Source organism: Castor canadensis, chromosome 6 (assembly GCF_047511655.1).
Source record: "Castor canadensis chromosome 6, mCasCan1.hap1v2, whole genome shotgun sequence".
Taxonomy (NCBI): Eukaryota; Metazoa; Chordata; class Mammalia; order Rodentia; family Castoridae; genus Castor; species Castor canadensis.
In genome coordinates, this window is record NC_133391.1 from 108,809,172 (window position 1) to 108,828,464 (window position 19,293).

Consider the following 19,293-nt stretch of genomic DNA (forward strand, 5'->3'; position numbering starts at 1 on the left):
TTTGTATATTTTAATGCCTTAATTATATGCAGTGTGGTTCTTTGTTAGAGCAACACTTCTTTGTTCAGAAATATGTTCTCGTTAACATTGTCTAGGAAGTTTGAGAACATCTTCTTTTAATGGCACCAAAATATGCAATGTTCTGAGGAAAAAGTACTGTTTTATTTTAATTATCTCTTTTGAATATTTGTGCATTTAGTAAATTATGCATTTAGCTTTCTATATGCTCTTATTTTTTAATTCATAATACATCCTTATAAGAAGTGATTACAAGGGAAAAGCAAATTTGCCGACAAGAATTTAGAAAGAATAAAATTACTTGTCACTACTTTCTATGTCATTTTATCCATGGGCATCTTAGATCAGACAGATGGGTAGCTCTGCCATTGTATGTATATATACATATATACATACACACATTTTCAAATGGAAAAATTTTGATGTTCTACCCCCATAACCTCCCAATCTCTTTCTTCATCTTGTTTCTTTATAGTAGCTGCATATATTATTTAAGGGACTTTATATTTCATATGTGGATTTTACATAAAACTGTTACAAAGTCAATAATGTAAGTAAATCATCTACTTCATTTTAAAGAAAGAGCCAAGCCAGGCACCGGTGGCTCATGCCTGTAATCCAAGCTACTCAGGAGGCAGAGATAAGGAGAATTCCAGTTTGAAGCCAGCCCAGGCAAATAGTTTGGCTGACTCCATATTGAAAAATCCTTCACAAAAATAGGACTGATTGAGTGGCTCAGGGTGAAGGCCCTGAGTTCAAGCCCCAGGACCTCCCCTGCCAAAAAAAAATTGAAAGAACTAAAACTTTATGTAGAGATTTATATAAATTAGTCTTGAACTTTTCAATGAAAACAAAATGTTAAGATACATGTTCTCTGGCCTTTTCAAGGAATCCATAATTCTTTCCTTTCTAAGATGATCTCTAGAAAAAATTGTGGATCATGATTAATTTCTGGCATTAAATTTTTGAAAAAAATGTCACCGAGAATGAGGACATTTTCTCACTCTGTCTGTGACACAAGCTGGTGCTACTCTGGTCTGCTGTCTCAAATGAGTACATGATGGAGAAAGACCTTATCGTGGATACTAATTTTAAAAAAGAATCACTTCTCTTTGCACTCTCCTAAATAATCTGGGAGGAAGATCATTGCGCTCACAGGAAATACACTCTTGTTGACTTTACTGAGCAGCCAGAATTTTCTTTTTGTTTGTGACTGCTATCCTCCTCACATGGATTGTGGTAGGGGATTGATTTTGAAGAGCTTAAAATAAAACCTCTTCAAAGTCAACAATGTTGGAGTAAATCATGAACACTTGAGTTATATTCTTTGAAAACACATGTATGAGTGAAATGGCTGGACTATACTGGGGAAAGTATTTGAGAATAGATCAAGTTGCTTTGCAAACTGATTGGACATGTATAAGAGTTCAACCTCTCCACATTCTCACTAACGCTTGGTGGAGTCAGTCTTTCAAATTCTAGCAATTATAATAGTTGTGTAGGAATATCTTGTTTTTGTTTTTAAAAATTTGTATTGCTTTAATTACAATGTGATTTCTGCCATTCTTAAATACATGATTGTGTGAATTGTCTATGCAAATATTTTGCCAAATTATTGAGCCATTTTTTTCTTAGTATCAAGCTGTACAAATTGTTTATATGTTGCAGATGCAAGTTTTTCTTCAGATGAAATAAATTTTCCCAAATAAATTCTCCCAACTTATAACTTGCTTTTAACTCACTTAAAATTGATTTTAAGGGACAGAATTTATATGCTTGATAATGTAAAACTTATGAATGTCTAAAGAGCTCAGTGATCGAGTGTTTCTTTTCATTCACAAGATCCTGTGTTCCAATGCAAACACCATAAAATATATTTTCAACTGATACATAGAAATACAATAATTATACCTGCATGGAGTGCCCTGTGATGTTTCAATGCATGCATATATTGTATGATATTTAAATCAAGGTAAACATATCTATTTCCTGAAGTATTTACCATTTATATTTGGTAAAAACAATCAAAATCCTTTCTTCTAACTTTTTGAGATTTATGGGATATGATGGTTATCTTATCACTCTGTTGTACAGTGGGACCAAGAACTTCTTACTCCCTTCTAACTATAACTTAGTATTTGTTGATCAGTTTTTCCCTATCTCTCCCTCTCCCTACTCCCTCTAGTCTCTGGTAGCCCCCATTCTAACCTCAATGCTTTCAGATTTTACATAGAGTGAGGTTATGTGGTACTTTTTTCTGTGCCTAGCTTATATAACATAGTGACTTCAAGTTCCATTCATGCTATCACAGATGAGGCTTTCATTCTTTTCTGTAGCTGAATATTATTCTGCTGTGTGGATATACCACATTTTATTTACCCATTTATTACTTGATAGACATGTAGGTTTTTCTGTTTCCTGGCATTTGTAAATAGTACTGTAAGCAGCATAGGGGTACAGATGTCACTTCATTTCTTTTGTACGTACATAAGAGGGAGATTGCTTGGTCAGATACTAGCTCTATTTTTAATTTTTTTAAAAACCTGCATACTCTTACATACTAGCTTCCTTAAGTTACATTCACAACTTGCTCTTTAACTCAGAGAGATAGCCTAGATTCTCCTTCTTATACCATAAGCTAGAATCCCTCTCAAGACAGTAAACCTAGGCAATGGTAGGACTCATTTCATTGCCCTTTGTTTTTAATGTCCAGAATCTTGAATACTGTTGTCTGTTGAACACTCTTTCTCAGACAGGTTTGGCTGAAAATCTGTTCCCTGTTACTAATGTCTTGGCCAGGAGCAGAGTTCTCTTGAATCCCACCTTTAACACTTTTAATGAAATAAAAATGCCAATTTAGCATACTTAAAAATAAATATAGGAGAAAAATAAAGTATAAAGCAATGACTTAAAAGCAGCACTGAGTAATGAGTTGTTTGCTTGAGGCAGATTCTTCCATGGTGGCCTTGAGTATGTCAGTTATTTTCTTGCCTAAAGCTCTGCCAGGAATCCACAAAACACCTTATAATTATGGAGATTCTGGAATGAGAGAAATCCACCCAACTCTTTCACCTCAGTGGGGACCTAAACTCCCAGGAATTTAAAAAGGAATCTTTTCTATAATTATTAGTGATGGTTTATGTCTACCAGCTATGGCTCTTAGTGATCTCTTGGCCAAAATTCTTGGAGCATTGATGTGCTATTTTTTTTTTAAATGTAAATGTCACCATTTTGGAAAGAAATATATTGAGTATTTGTTGAATTATTCCATTCAGTTGGTTAAAATTTCCATGGGCTTTGAGGTTTTGTTGATCAACGCTATCTTTTATGCCATTCCAAGCAGAACTACTCTTCTGTTTAACACTTATAAAAATCCTCCCCATTAATGCTGAGAATAATGCCAAAAGTAGAAATTTCTGGGTACAAAAAGTTTGTCAGAAGTGGACCTAAGTTTTCTCCAGGTGTATACCCAGGAAATTTTCTCTGGAGAAATATGAATATGGTTTAACCATATTATAACAACATGGAGAATTCTTTGAAGATACTTTAAAGTGTGCAACATAATTTTTATCACAAATTACCTTACTTAATCCTCACAGTGGCTCTAGACATATAATATAATTCATCATTTGGGAACATGGTTTTTCTTTAATTGAAAAATTTCAAAGATATCAAAATATAAGAGCAAGAAGTATTCTTATAGTCTCTGTGTCTTTGTGTATCTATATGTAATAGTTGATTTATAGTTCTTTTTAAGACATTAATTCAAGAGCTAAGTAAAATTATTTTTTGCTTATCCAAAATAAGCAAAATGTGTATTAGTGCCAGTTATTTACATCTAACATTGCTTATAAACAATGGTTCGACATTTTTAGCATAACTCCATGTGTTTTTTTAAAAATCCAAAGTCATTGAGAAGAAAAATGTAATTTAACTTAGTGAATTGATGGCTTGAATTCATTCCTTTAAAACTCCCTTTCAGTTAAAAAAAATCTTTAAAATATATGTTAGTGTTAAATCTTTCTCTTTACAACTTGTATTACCTGCAAGTTCCATGTAGTCCTTGTCTTCAAAAACATCATGAATTAAATTGCTAATAATAGTGTGAATTTGCCCCACCACTTTAAAAACCATTTTGGTATTAACTACTAAAGCTGAATATATGCATCCTTATGATTCAGTAATTTCCCTTCTAGGTATACCCAGGAGAATTCAATACACTCATGCATCAAGAGACTTTTATAAGCATGTTCTCTGATACTTCTCTTTTCAACAACACAAATGCCTTTAACAAGAGGAAAGGGTAAACGCCTGTGGTATATTTTACAGTGACAGTCCATGGAACATTGGAAATGAACTAACGACAACCACCTGTAGCAACAGAATGAACGAATCCACAAACAGAAGAACACATACCTAAAAAATGGTTTTTTAACTCAAAGCAAAAGCATAGAAAAAATAAGAGATGCTGTTCATGTATACATGTTAAAGTGGCAAAAGTGTAAATAATGCAAAGATCACGGCTGTGATTCCCATAATAAGATGCTGAGTGAAAGGAGAACATCAAAGTTTCTTTTGTGCTGGCAGGATTGCAGGGCTTGACCTGGGTGGTTATAAGGCTGTTTCTGTACAATTGATTATTTAATTTTATTGCTTTACGTATTTTCTTTCAAATAAAGACTCAAATACCATGCATTGTCGCTCAAGAAAAATTTTTTAAAATGTTAGTTGCACAAGTATAAAATGCATCCATGCCCTCTGTAAAGAAGGAAACTTTAAATTTCTTCCTTTTATCTAAGCATGAAGATAAAAGGCATGTAACAAAGAATGTGAAAACTAAATAAATCTTACATAGATAAGAATAATTTCTACACTGACAAGCAGTTGTGGATTTGAGAAATAAAATTAGAACAAATTCCCATTAAACCCCAAACACTTAAGATTTTGAGAAAATTACTAAGAAGGATAAAAAGATGAAAGGAAGGTTGAGGGAGGCTAAGATATTCCAAAGTAGTATTTTAGAATTGAACTCTTTGAACTAAAGAAGAAAGCTAATATTATTGTTATTATAAACAGTACTAATTAATGACAGTGGTTTTTTTTCTTTTTCTCCCATATCTCTACTACTCAACATATAAAACTGGGTGAAGTGCTAATATGCCTTGGTGGTGGTAATGCATACTGGTGAACAGCAAAGATCCTTAGGATAAAATATCTGGGTTTTCATTCAGCTTTACAACTGTCATGTCTCTGGGAAAGTTGCTTACATTTTAATCTCTCTATTCCCTTATTTCCTCATCTCTAAAACAACTATATCAGTAGGAACTAGCTCATAGCATTATGTATGTATGTGTACTAAGTGGCTTAGAACGATGTCTTGCATATAGTTAAGAACCCATACAATGGAGGATGTGCTAATCATTATCTGTCAGCTGTTATTGTGAGGTATTTTTCCATATTCATACTATTACAATGATACAGAAGTAAATTCTGAAGATTATGAACTGTTTTACAGAATGCAAAGCAGTGGATTTTAGTTTGAGCAAGAGCCTAAGGAAGACTATTTGTCAATAATGATTTTCTACTGTAGGTAGTTTTCCTTCGGGTTTGCTGAATATACAAAATTTAAAGCACAACCATATGCTGAAAATTAAAATGCTTATAGAAAGGAAAAGAAAAAAAAATAGGTAGAAATCACATTCTGCACGACAGTTTAAAGTTTTGAATAAAAAATAAACCTGGGTAGGTGTATTTGCATTTTAGATAAACAATAACTTTTATAAGTATATTGCCCAAATGTCATTGATATTCTGTATTTTTGTTTGCTGAATCTGCAGCCCTAAAACAACAGGAATTTTGTATGGATATCAAACCATGCTAAATGTCCAGAGATTCATGACCATAGAAACCATTATCATAAGGAGTCTAAGAGTTATGGAGTCAGAGTGTTCACCTTCTGATTTTCAAAATTATTTTTCTAAAATGTCACCAAAATTAAATTCTACAGTATGTAAATGAACTTTCTAAAACACAGATATGTTCAATCTCATGTCCCTTATATATTTCTTGAATTCTCTAGTAACTCCCCAATATCCAAGGACTAAAGTTCAAACTCCTTAACTTGATTCATAAAGCCATAAAAGTCTGGTCACTGTCTATTTAATAACCACCATCTGAAATACACACACACAGAACCTGTACATGCTCCAAAGATTTTAAAGTGTTTGGTCTGAAAACCCTCTCTTATTTTTCCCATTTAACTCATGTTAAAAAAAGAAAAAGAAAAACTTCTGCACTAACCAAATATACTACCTGCTTTGAACAGTCTTCCACATCTCTTCTAGGCAGAAGCACTGTTTCTTCTATACTCACAGTACATTTTGTGCAGAATACTAAAAAGCACATATTTCACTAGATTGTATTTTAATTATATCTCCCCATATAGAAGAATACAAGTTATCTCCTAGAACTGGAACTATCCCTATTTATTGATGTATTTTATCATGTATTTTTAATGACTAATAAATAGAAGTTGCTCATAATAAATTTAGTGAATGAATAAGTGGGTAAGTTGGTGAGTGGATGAGTGGGTGAAGGCAAACTATATGAATCATAGCAATATTTTCGATGTGAATTCCAATTTTCCTAGCATTTATGAGTTTTTGATAGTTAACTATAGGGAAAAAAATCTAAACAGTCATCAAAGTTGACTGCAAGTGAACAAATTTCTGCAGCTGACAGAATAGAATGGTTGATTTGGGAGAAAGCATCATGATATGCAGTAATATATAAATGAAATCATACCATAAAAATGTAGTAAACCTAGAAATATTTACCTCAAATACTTAGAGCAAAGAACTACGGGATAATTAGTTGTTACAGATATTCAGATTCTCAAAATAAGGAATAATGAAGCACATATTAATTTAGAAGAACAATTTAGAGTAAATATTTATTCCTCTATTTAACTCAAAAGCATTTTATTTAGTCTGCTAAACTCTTCCAAATCTCAATATTCCCTAGCTTGCTAGACTGATTTAGTTTTTGTTCTTTGGAGTTCTTTTGACAAGTTGCATTTTCCTTTTAATAGCATTTGTCACCTTGCACTGCAACTGATTATTTATTTCCTTGTTTATCTATTCTACTATAAGAACCTTGACAAAAAGCAAGGGACCTTGGCATTTTAATCTTTGCACTCTTCGAATCTGGCACAGAACCAAAGATGAATGGATGGATGGACTTCATAAAACAGAGGTTCTGTTCAGCATTTGCCAAACCTGGCTGCTGTTCAGAATCATCTGATCTCCTTTTAAAAGAATATTATTGTCTTGATTCCACCCAAGACCATTTAAATCAGAATCTCTGGGTATGGAACTTTTTTATTAGCTTATTTTAAAGCTTCAACTTTTTAAAGAAGCATTGACTTAGGGGTGTATGTCAGTGGTTTAGTAATTGCCTACTATTCGTGAGGCCCTGGATTCAATCCCCAGCCTGAAAACAACAAACAACAAAACAAAACAAAACAAACAAACAAAAAACATTGCTCTCCCTTCATTTCTACTTAAAAGAATTTCTTTAGAAACAGTCTGGATCACCTACTCCAATCAAGGAATTCTCTGTTGTAACATATATTTGATAGTTCCCTGAATCTCAAATATTCCTAGTTCTTTCTTGCCAACCAACAAATATTTATTGTTAGACAAATTATAATGCTACATGCCAGTGAGACAGCATCCTTTGAGAGGGTTTGAAATTTGATGAAAATTTTCATCAAAGAAGGCATCTGTTCTTTTTGGCTTCTACTTTATGTTTTTCATGTAGCTTTCATCCATGAACATTTTTCCACTTAACACTATTTGAGTTATAGAAACTTAACACCCTTTATATTACACCTTTCCTAACCCTGCTTCTCCTCTGGTTTGGGCTTCATGAGTACCTTGGAGTAACTATTTTATCTTACTTGCCAAAAATCTTATTGTAGTCAAATAAAACCTTACTGGAAGCATTCAAGAGAGTCTGGATGGATATTGCCTTTATACAAGCGGCAAAGGTATTTTCATCTAAGTTGAGATCTCAAAATAAATGATAGCAGTCCAGGAAAGAGATGGGCAGAGAATGTGATCTTTGTTGGGAAGAATAATATGCAAATGCCTCTTTGATTTAGAAATTTTGTTAATTATTATTCTTAGTAAAAAAAAGTTATCAACAAATCATTATAAAATGTTTGTGTGTGATATGTTCTGATTGAAGAATGTTGATTTTAATTAGCTAGTTTAAAATGAATTACTAGTAATATAGCAAAAATCTAGATCAAAAGGGAGTTCAAGCATACACAATTAAAAGTATACTGAACAGATCCCAGAAATGACTGGGAAATCCTCTAGGTAATTCTGTTTATGACACAGTTAAATCTAACATCTGAAGGGAGAACAGAATTCCTGGAAATTCATTATAAAGTCATTCACACTTAAAAGAAGAATTAAAAACCACAGGCTTTAGATAAGAAAACTATGAAAGGTCAAAATTTCAAAGGCAATCATTCATGGAAGGTCTATAGAATATTTAATGCTAATTGGAAGGTCAGGGAAGATGTTTTTAAGGATGAAAATTATAGGCTATTGAAAATAATCTCTTGCTGGCTAATTAGCAATCAATAACAATAATGGAAGGAGAAAAGACAACCCAAGGGAAAAGAATAGGTAAATCAAGAAATTTCGTCTTTTCAAAAGGAAATTAAAGGCACAGACATGGACTTTCGGTACCAAAATCATGGTGCTTAGCCCAGGAATCATTGATGCTCATGAGCCCTGTTACATACATGAGGTGAAAACAAATAGATTCTTGAAGGAAGAAGTTGAAATGACCTCTGTCCCCAGAAGGATTGGATGTCATAATTTAATAGGTGGTCAGTATTTAAAACATTGCAGGTCAAACTGAAAAGTAGATATAGCTCAACTGCTGGGTTCTTGGCATTTACCTGAAGAGTTCTAAGGTAATTCAAAAATGAATTAGGACAATGATGACCCAAGAATGAAATTACTATGATTCCTGATCTACAGAATGCAAATGTGAGCCTGTTTGAAATGAATTAATGAGTTTTTCATCTCAGACCAGCTAGTAGAACCTATAATAAAGAATGGGATAACTGAATATTTAAATATACTTCTCTGGGGGGATACAATATGTTTTTTTGTGTGTGTTTGCCAAGAATTCTGCCTAGACAAATCATTATTGTTTGAAGACACAAGTAAGGAACTACCAAATATAATTTTAATTTTCAAAACTTCTTTGACAGTCTGCCACTCCAAAGACAATTTTGGGGGATTTGGACAGACATTGTATAATATAGATTTTGACAAAGATCCAGGAGAAAGAATACCAGGAGTAATAGGTACATTTTAGGTTGCAGATGTATATAAGGAGAGCTCCCTATAGGATGAGTGTTCAAATTGATCTTAATGAGTATCTGTGTAATTTGCTAATTACTAAAGAAAACTTCCAATAGTAAATCTATAAAATGTGCATGAGTTGACATTTTTTTGAAGAAAAATTATAGTCAAAGAAGGTAGACTACCAACCTTTCCAAATCTGCAGAAAATAAGTTAAGTATAACGTAATGATAAAGTCTCTTAAATTATGCCAAGTAAAATGAATTCATTAGTGCAACAGAGAAGCAAGGGCTAGGAATCCTTATAGAGAACATTGTTTACAGGAATTTCTTGTTTCATTTCAAAGAAATTCAATTATGTGTCTTCTCATCTCTTCCCCTCTTCTCTCCTTTGCTTCCTTCTTCACACACACACACACACACACACACACAATCAAAAGAAAACAACATGGGATAATAACTCAGAAATAAGGGTTAGACTTGCAACAACATCTGGAAACTTATGTGCAGCTGTAGTTGCTGTGCCTTTGTCAAAGCGCATGGTGGACAGCAAAGCTTTATATTTTCAAGACGTGACTGATTGCCTTCCCTTTGAATTCATTCTTTAAATATGGCTATTAAAAATTCTTAAGAGGTAGTCACAGAAACTAAGATCTTAAAATGATAATCATTATTTTATACATGAGTTACACATTTGACCAAATACAGAATTTCTTATTTTACATAAGGACTACTGTGTCAAAGTTATTCTTAGATACAAATATCATCTGCTACGTATCTGCTGTATTTCAATATTTTAAAATAGATGTGGACATTTTTTCTAAAAATAATGACTTGATTTGTGACTAGAAAATTATGTAATTTAATACAAAGATATTTCATTTCATTTCATTTCATTATGTTCTGGGAACATTTTTATGTAGTCTTTAATTAAACATGATTTATACAAATTGAGGTCAGTTTCTATTTAGATTGTGAGCAGTGTTAATCATAGTGCAAATAGCCTTATCTTAATACATAAGCACTGCTGTGTAATTTGCATCTGTTATCTGAGCCTGCATGTTACTTGATATATACTCATGTAGAATGTTTTGCTAAACCCTAAAAGGATATAATTCATCTAAAAATAACACATTTTTACAAATTTAGACTTAAATAGATTTTGAGTGTCAAGTTATTAAAAAGCATATATTAAAACAATGAAAAAATCATTAGCACAGATGGAGAATGTCTGTAAAGCATTTCCACCTCAGCAAATAGGATTCCAGTTCAATCCATCTCATGGTAACCACTGGGTAAAGGTGTTAAGTGTTGTTTTAGACATATTAGGCACATCTGAAAGTGTCCAAACCATGCCACCATGCAACTGTCTTAAATTGAGTGGCGACAAAATTAATAGTGCAATCATTTTCATGCCATTAAGATTAAGTTAAATTTGATAGGACCAAAGAACTAAATGTTTTATCAGATTTTAAAAGAAATAACTTACACCTGTCTTTTTCCTTCTCATCCACTCACCCTCTCCTTTTCTCCTCCTCCCCTCTTGTTTCCCCTCCCTCTCCTCCTCCTCTTCTCTTTCTTTTTCCTCTCTTCCTCTCTTCCAACCCCTCCCTCTCTCCCCATCCTTCTTCCCCTACCTGGAGAATTCTAGTTTCAAATATTGAGGGGTTTCTCATAATACAGCATATAGTTACTTTCAGGAATTATCAGACCCTGCATTTATTCCACTGTTTGACATTATAAAATACTTAAATTATTCAGATTTTTTTCTTTATCCTCAAGCTAGGACAGTCAAAAACAGAAACAAAAAATCAATGCCTTCAGAGAAAGCCGTTATCTGCCTAAAGAAATTTAGATCAGAGTTTCTGTAGTGAACTTTGAATGAAAGGGGTTTGAGTCTCTTTTTTAGGAGGGGAGAGTGCATAGAAGAAAGAAGTTGAAAGAAAGGGCAAATAGAGGAATTCCTGGTAATTTTTTCCTTGTCTGGTGTTGACAAGATAATTTAGTGGCCATATTGCTTTAAGCAACTGTAGTAATACAGGATTTCAGAAATGCTTTTTGATATAGTATATCAGAAAACACATTAAAATCAGATCAGAAATATTTGTTTTTAGGGTATTCACCTTCCTATTTCTCTTCTTTTGTTAATTGTTTATCAGAAACACTTATTAGGGACCAGTGTGTTTCCAGGTAGAGTGCAGTATTTCAGGAGTACAAAAAACAGGGCAGAATAGGTCCTAAATGTGTGAAACTTAGTACCTACTAGATGGAAGTGTGAAAGGTGTCCAAGTGGATGATTTCCCAGCAATACCATTGAGATCTTAAAGACAGGACAATAGCAAACACCATTGTGAGATTCAGAAAAGATAGGGACTTTGGGGTAGATAACCAGAGGAGAAAGAGATTGGGGAGGAGTGTGTTTTCCAACTTCTTTACTACCTCTGCAGAACCAGCATGGGTCTGTGCTTAGAGGGAACAGTTGGTAAATATCGGTGATTTATATTTACTGAATTAGTTATTTTTTTTGTGTTCAAGCAGTACTTATTTTCTGTGTTGTCCAAAATTAGCATGGAAATTAGTACAATTTGCTGAATGTTTTACATTTCATATGCTTTTACATCATGTATAATAATATCAAAGGTAAGTCCCTTTAGTCATCCTAACTTTAGAAACTCTTGAATGAGATTAAGAAGTGATCATCATTTACATTTATTATACTTTGCATGTAACGAGCTTTAGCTATTAACTCTAATTTGCTTCTCATCATATTCATCAAAAGCGATCTATTTAGAAACTAAAACATCTCTGTCAGTTAGAATTTTAATGAATTAAGATGAAATGAGACAGTGTTTAATTGGCAGTTGTTGCTGCAGGGTAGTTTCTAGATCTTATAAGTGAAACAAATTCATGTCTCTATCTGGGTAAGTCTGTTTGATTTAATTTTAAGGATACACTGAATATTTCCCTAAACTACTCATTTCTTTTCAGAATTGGAGAATGGTTTGGTTCTTTTGGATCTTTCATCTGTATTCTCAATTCAAATTGATTTAATTTGATTTTTAACGAACTGTTGTTTTAAGCAACATTCATATTATCGACATGTGTATACACACACTCAAAGGAATAACAGTATTCAGAATTTTTCATTTAAAATGATTCAAACCTCTTAATATCTAATGATTTTTAACTTATAATTCTCTCCCTCTGTTCTGTTTTTCTCAGACATAAATGAATGTGAAGGTGAGCCTTGCAAAAATGGTGGAATATGTACAGACCTTGTTGCTAACTATTCCTGTGAATGCCCAGGAGAATTTATGGGAAGAAACTGTCAATATAGTAAGTTCTTACTATTTTATTTATATAGCCTCCATTTATTATGGAATCTGGGCCAAAATGGATATCCTTTACATAGAGTGTATACCTGACTGAAATGAGACATTGCATATATATTGTTATTAACGTTATTAGTGCATAGATAGTCTCCAAGATGTGGCTCAGTATAAGATATGCATGGTAGTATCTGTCAGCTGCCCAAGTCCACCGCTAGGAATCCCATTTTTTACTTTTGAGTATGTGCATGGCCAAAAGTTACACCAGCAGAGTAGTTACTTTTTTATCAGACATGCACTGAGACCAGGAAGTCTCTTTCATAAATAAAAGGTGGAAATAAAGAATGATTCAGGCCCACACATCTACAAGAATTTTACATAAAAGTTATGTGTCTTATTGGAAGCCTAAGACAGTAGAGTTTGAGATGATGGATTGATGGCAGGATAATTACTTGAAGTGCTTATGAAGAGGCTGAAAATACTGCTCTCTCCCTTAAATTAAAAAATAGTCATTGGAATGGTGTCTAAATTGGGTAGAAACACATGCAAAGGAGAATACTAATGATCGCACTTTATAATTGTTGGCCACTATGGAAACTTCATAAGCTACTCAATTTTGTATATTATGCTATCTGAGCATCATGACGTTATGCAATTCTGAATAAAGATGAAGATTAGGATTCACATGTAGAAACTGAGACTAATAGGTGATATGGTTTGCCCAAGCTTTCACACGAAGTATCAGCAGCAGAACTAGTAAGAATACAGGTCTTTGGATTCCCACCTCAACATATTTTCCACCAAATTGAAAAAACTCTTCAGACACAGATGAGCAAGTTGAACATGAATATACAGCACAAGATCTCCACCACCACCACCCCCTCTTTTTCCCTCTCACATACACATCTTTCCTCAGTTTTCCTCTCTTCCTTCTCCTTCCACCATCATCTTTATAAAATAATGTAGGGAATGTTTTTGAGTAACTTGTCTAAGTTCTGTACATAAACAAATTGGTGATCTAAAAAGTGCATACTTATCACCCTAAATCTGAAAAAATTGCTCTAAAATAATCACCTGATGAAATAAGAACTTTGGATTAGGCAAGGAAGGGGGATCCTTAGACTTAAAATACTTGAAAAGCACGTTGAACATGAATCCATGAAGAAAATTAGAGGGGACAAGATGGAGAAAAAAGGCAGTTTGAGGAAGTAGGTAAACCATAAAAGCAAAATCCAGTAGCCACCCAACCAAATAACCTAGCACACTTCTCGTAAATCACTTATCTGAGTATCTACTAAGTTAACTCAAAGTCAGATTCAGCTTATCTTTGACTGGCCTCAGGCATAACACTTACATTTTTCATTTCTCTGTTTCATGGGTCTTAAAAAGGGCTATCCCATAAACCCTGAAATTTGTGCTACAAAGCATCTGCAGATATCTATAAATGACCACTTTAAATTAAAGATCATATGTAATAAAACAATGTCAGTGAACTATTTTACTTTCATCCAGAAAAACAGTTCTGGGTCCAGAGTAAAGAACCTTCTAAGAAGCACTAAAACTTTGACATAGCTAAAAATGGTGACTAGATTAACACACAGCCATGCTTCATGAGGCCAAAGGAGGGAGGAGAGCACTGGGTGATGAAATCTTCCCATTTTCCTAAAAGGAGAATTGTCTAAGGGATAGGTAATGAGAATTCTTCCTAACAATAAAAACCACTCTCAAGTGATTCTTCCATGATGCCCTGAATGAGTTTAAGAAAAATTGGCATCACATCTGAACATGTGGACATCTTAGGAGGAGATATAAGACATGAAAGAATTGAGATCATAATTAATAGCTTGGGAATAGGAGCTTAAGGGATAGACACTAGGGCCATATAAAAGGAACGGATGCCCTAGTCACTTTTTGTAATCCACATAGCCACTGAGCAGCCAGTTGGCTAACATAATGAGAATAAAAGAAAAATGGATGTGAACTGGATATTAAATCCAATAGTTAAAATTGTTTATTTCCCATCAGAGAGTTTTGTTGAAGTCACCGTATCTGAAAATACCCTTGAGAAGAAGGAGGCCATTTTATTCATGGGAGGACTTGGTGATATAAGCTCTCAACTCACCCACCATCAGTTTTATGCATGGTGTCTTCCAATAGTATGTTTTGTGAAAACCCTTTAATTTTCTTTGATTTGGTTTTTAAAGGCTAATTATACTTAAACTCAGACTCCTCTTTGAATATCATTGTGATAGTGAATGTACTTCCTTGAATTATCATACAATGTAACATTCTTGTAGCTTCTCTGTTATCACCACCTGACAAGACATGAGAGAATCACTTAGGATTCACCAGTTAAGGGAGCTCTGGTTTACACTCACATATGCATATACATACTTAAACTCACACATTCACATGCACACACAAGGTAGGAATTTGTCCTTAATCATTTAGAGAAAAGTATATAACAAAGGAGGTGATAATTTTTTTTCAAAGGCATGGAAACCCCTACTTTGCAAGTTGACTTTTGGGAGGCCCTTCCCTACCCCTATTCATGCTCCTTTCAATTTATTCTAGATCCAGCTGCAGGAGAAAACATGATTTTTTGTTTGTTTGTTTGTTTGCTAATTGTGCTGGGTGAGGGTCCATTGCAGCATTTACAAAGGTTCTTCTAGTGTATCAAATATATCATACTTGAATTTGAGAAAACTTGGGGGGGGTGGCACAAACAATGTATACACTTGTAAGTAAATGTAACAATGATAAGGAGAAAAAAAGTAAACAGAATACATAGCTTTGCAGCCCATTCTCCTGCTTTTTTGATGTCAGCAGAGTGAAAGTTACACCTCTGTTTCCTGAGGTGCACAGGACACATCTGTAACCTACCTTATCCGGTAGTCTTCCTTGGATTCAGTCCCTTGTAACTCTCTTTGTTATGCACAGAGGCCACACTGGCCTTCTAACTGCTTTTAGTGCAAGCTCTGCACATTCTTGCCCTAAGGCATTTCCTTTCCCACCTTTCTCTGCAACTTTCTCTGTTGTGACATTCTCCTTATGACCTTCAAGTCATTGCACTAAAGACATCTTCTCAGTGACCTTCCCTGGCCTCTCTACGTTTTTGATCTCAACACATTGAAATGAATACACAGAGGGACCCAAGATGGTGGTGACCAGTACACAGCCACAGACCTCCTGAGCTCTGTGATCCAGGGACTTTGCTGACAGGCTGGAGACATGCATGGCTGAGGTAAAGTACTAGGGAGAGCAGAAACATCAGCACTCTGGACCCCTAGCTCATGGAAGGCTTCTCCACGCCATGATATACTAAAAGAATAGCCGGCACTGCACGCTAAGCCCCACTTCACAGGCCCGTGGAGCCACTGCTCTGCATGCAGTGGAATCTCCAATCCCCTGGCCCTGCTCCTCAGCCCCACCAGGGCCATGCTACCCCAAATTCCCATCCCTCAGACACACACAATCTTCACCAGACAAGCCCTTAAGGCCTGCCAAGCCTGTGATCCATAGACATTCACGAGGTCTGCCAGGCCAGTCCCTCAGGCTTGCACAGGCCTCCATTATCTCCACTGGGCTGTGCCCCTCACACCTGTACAGGCCTGCCCAATCTCCACCCGGACCATGCCCCCAAAGCCTGACAAGCTAGCAATCAACGGACACACAGGTTCTCCAGTCCACTGGCCCTTGACCTTCAGGCACCCCAGGACCATGCTCCAAAGGCCCACTAGTTCACCTCAATGAAAGGCCTCAGCCTGTAGGCCCGTGGAACCCCACCCACCTGCCACCTGCCAGAGGAGGGCTCCAAACCTGCATAAGAGACAAACACAGACAGGTCTGGATGCTAAAGGAGTAACATCAGAACAACTAAGACTGCAATTCTACTGTTCCAGAACTGGTGATTGTTTTCTTTCTTTTTTTTTTTTTCCCCCATCTTTAAGGGATTTGCTGCCTGGTTTGCTGTTTGACCACCCACCATCTCTCCCATTTTTTTTTCTCTTTTCCTCTCTTCTCTATTCCTTTTATCATTCCATCTCTTTCTCTTTTTTATCCTTCTCTCTTGGTTTTGTTAGTATTAATATTGTTACCCAGCTAATACTAAATTACACATAGTCCAGGAATAGAAACATATTACATAGTGGAAATATGGGAAAAAGAAAAAGGGAGGGAAATGATTTTGCCCCCAAAAATAAAGTAGTACAGGATTTAAAGCAAAATGAAGACAACGGATACCTAGATCCAGACTCCAACAAAACAAAGATAAACTATACCAAGGAACCCAACAAAACCCACAAGAACACCCTGAAGAAATCCTACAAGTAATCAATGAGAATTTCATATAGATGTTACTAGACATGGTCAAACAAAATGCACAGGAGGCACTCAAGAAATTCCAAGACAACAAAATTAAAGAATATGAGAAAACACAGAAACAAATAATTGAAATCATAGGAAACCTAAATAAATACCAAACTGAAACAGAGATCACTATAAACAGAGAGATAAACGAATTAAGGGCAAAAATTGACAATATTAAAGAGGAAGTAACCCACAATATGGAAAACCTCAGAAAAAAGAATGAAACAGAAATACAAAACAAAATGGAAGGCCATTCCAGCAGAATAGAATAAACAGAAGACAGAATCTCAGAACTTGAAGATGAAATGGTGATTAAAGGAAAAACTGAAGAACTATTAGTTAAACAACCCAAGACCAGGGAAAAGAAAATGCAAGAACTCACTGACTCCATCAAAAGACCAAACTGGATAATCATGGGCATTGAAGAAGGAGAAGAGGTGCAAGCAAAATGAATGCATAATATATTCAACAAAATAATAACAGAAAACTTCCCAAATCTAGAGAAAACTATGCCCATTCAGGTACAGGAGGCCTCCAGAACACTGAGCAGACCAGACCAAAACAGAACTACCCCACGACTTATTATCACTAAAACAACAAGTGCAGAGACTGGAGGAAAAATATTCAAGGCTGTAAGAGAGAAAAAACAAATAACATACAAAGGTAAATGCATCAAAATCACAGCAGGCTTCTCAACAGAAACATTAAAAGCAAGAAGAGCTTGGGGTGAGATCTTCCAAGCACCGAATGAAAATAACTTCAATCTTAGGATATTCTACCCATCAAAAGTATCATTCAAAAAAGATGGAACAATAAATGTCTTCCATGATGAGCAGAAACTAAAATAATAAATGACCACAAAGCCACCACTACAAAACATTCTTCAAGGAATTCTGCACACAGAAAATGAAAGCAAACAAAACCATGAAAGGGCAGGCAATACCAAACCACAGGAGAAGAAAAGACAAGAAAGTAAAGAGTAGCACTGATTCAGCTGCACACAATCAAGCCCTTAATCAAGAAAGACAACTACATGACAGGGATCACACGTATTTATCAATACTAACACTGAATGTTAATGGACTAAATTCCCCAATCAAAAGACACTGATTGGCAAACTAGATTAAAAAGGAAGATCTAACAATCTGCTGCCTACAGGAGACCAACCTCATTGACAGAAATAAGCACTGGCTGAGAGTGAAAGGCCAGAAGAAGATTTACCAAGCCAATGGTCCCCAAAAATAGGCAGGGGTAGCAATACGTGTCTTGGACAAAGTAGACTTCAAACCTACATTAATCAAACAAGATAAAGAAGGACACTCCATACTAATAAAAAGTGAAATACACCAAAAGGAAGTAACAATTATCAACCTCTATGCACCCAACGTCAATGCAACCAATTTCATCAAACATACCTTGAAGGACCTAAAAGCATATATAGACTCCAACACAGTGGTAGTGGGAGACTTTAATACCACCCTAACACCAATAGATATGTCATCCAAAAAAAACTCAATAAAGAAATCCTAGAACTAAATCACCCTATAGATCAAATGGACCTAGTTGATGTCTACAAAATATTTCATCCAACTTTTGCACAATATACATTCTTCTCAGCAGCCCATGGAACCTTCTCCAAAACTGATCATATCTTAAGGCACAAAGCAAGCCTCAGCAAATATAAGAAAATAGAAATAAACCCATGTATTCTATCTGACCACAATGCATTAAAACTAGAATCAACAACAAAAACAGCAGTAAAAAACATGCAAACAATTGGAAGCTGAACAACACATTGCTCAATGATAAATGGGTCATTGATGAAATAAAAGATGAAATTAAAAGTTTCCTGGAAGTTAATGAAAATGAAAACATGACCTACCAGAACCTATGGGACACAGGAAAAGCAGTCTTAAGAGGAAAGTTTATACCCATGAGTGCATATATTAAAAGGACAGAATGATCTCAAATCAATGACTAAAACTACTGCTCAAACTCCTAGAAAAACAAGAACAAGCAAATCCCAAAATAAGCAGAAGGAAAGAAACAATTAAAATAAGGGTTGAAATCAATGAAATAGATACAATAAAAGAAAATACAAAGAATCAATGAAACAAAAGCTGGTTCTTTGAAAAAAATAAATAAGATTGACAATCCCCTGGCAAACCTGACTAAAATGAAGAGAGAAAA

The 19,293-nt window shown here is 34.8% G+C and overlaps 1 protein-coding gene across 2 annotated transcripts in view; it reads left to right on the top strand.

Moving 5' to 3' along the window:
* The window catches only part of Edil3 (EGF like repeats and discoidin domains 3), a 411,883-nt gene that overhangs the window by 221,526 nt on the left and 171,064 nt on the right, over positions 1-19,293 (top strand). For both annotated transcript variants that reach the window (XM_074077145.1, XM_074077144.1), the window contains one exon: positions 12,629-12,742. In XM_074077145.1, the coding sequence (XP_073933246.1) occupies positions 12,629-12,742 (114 nt within the window). The remainder of the gene's footprint in view (positions 1-12,628; positions 12,743-19,293) is intronic.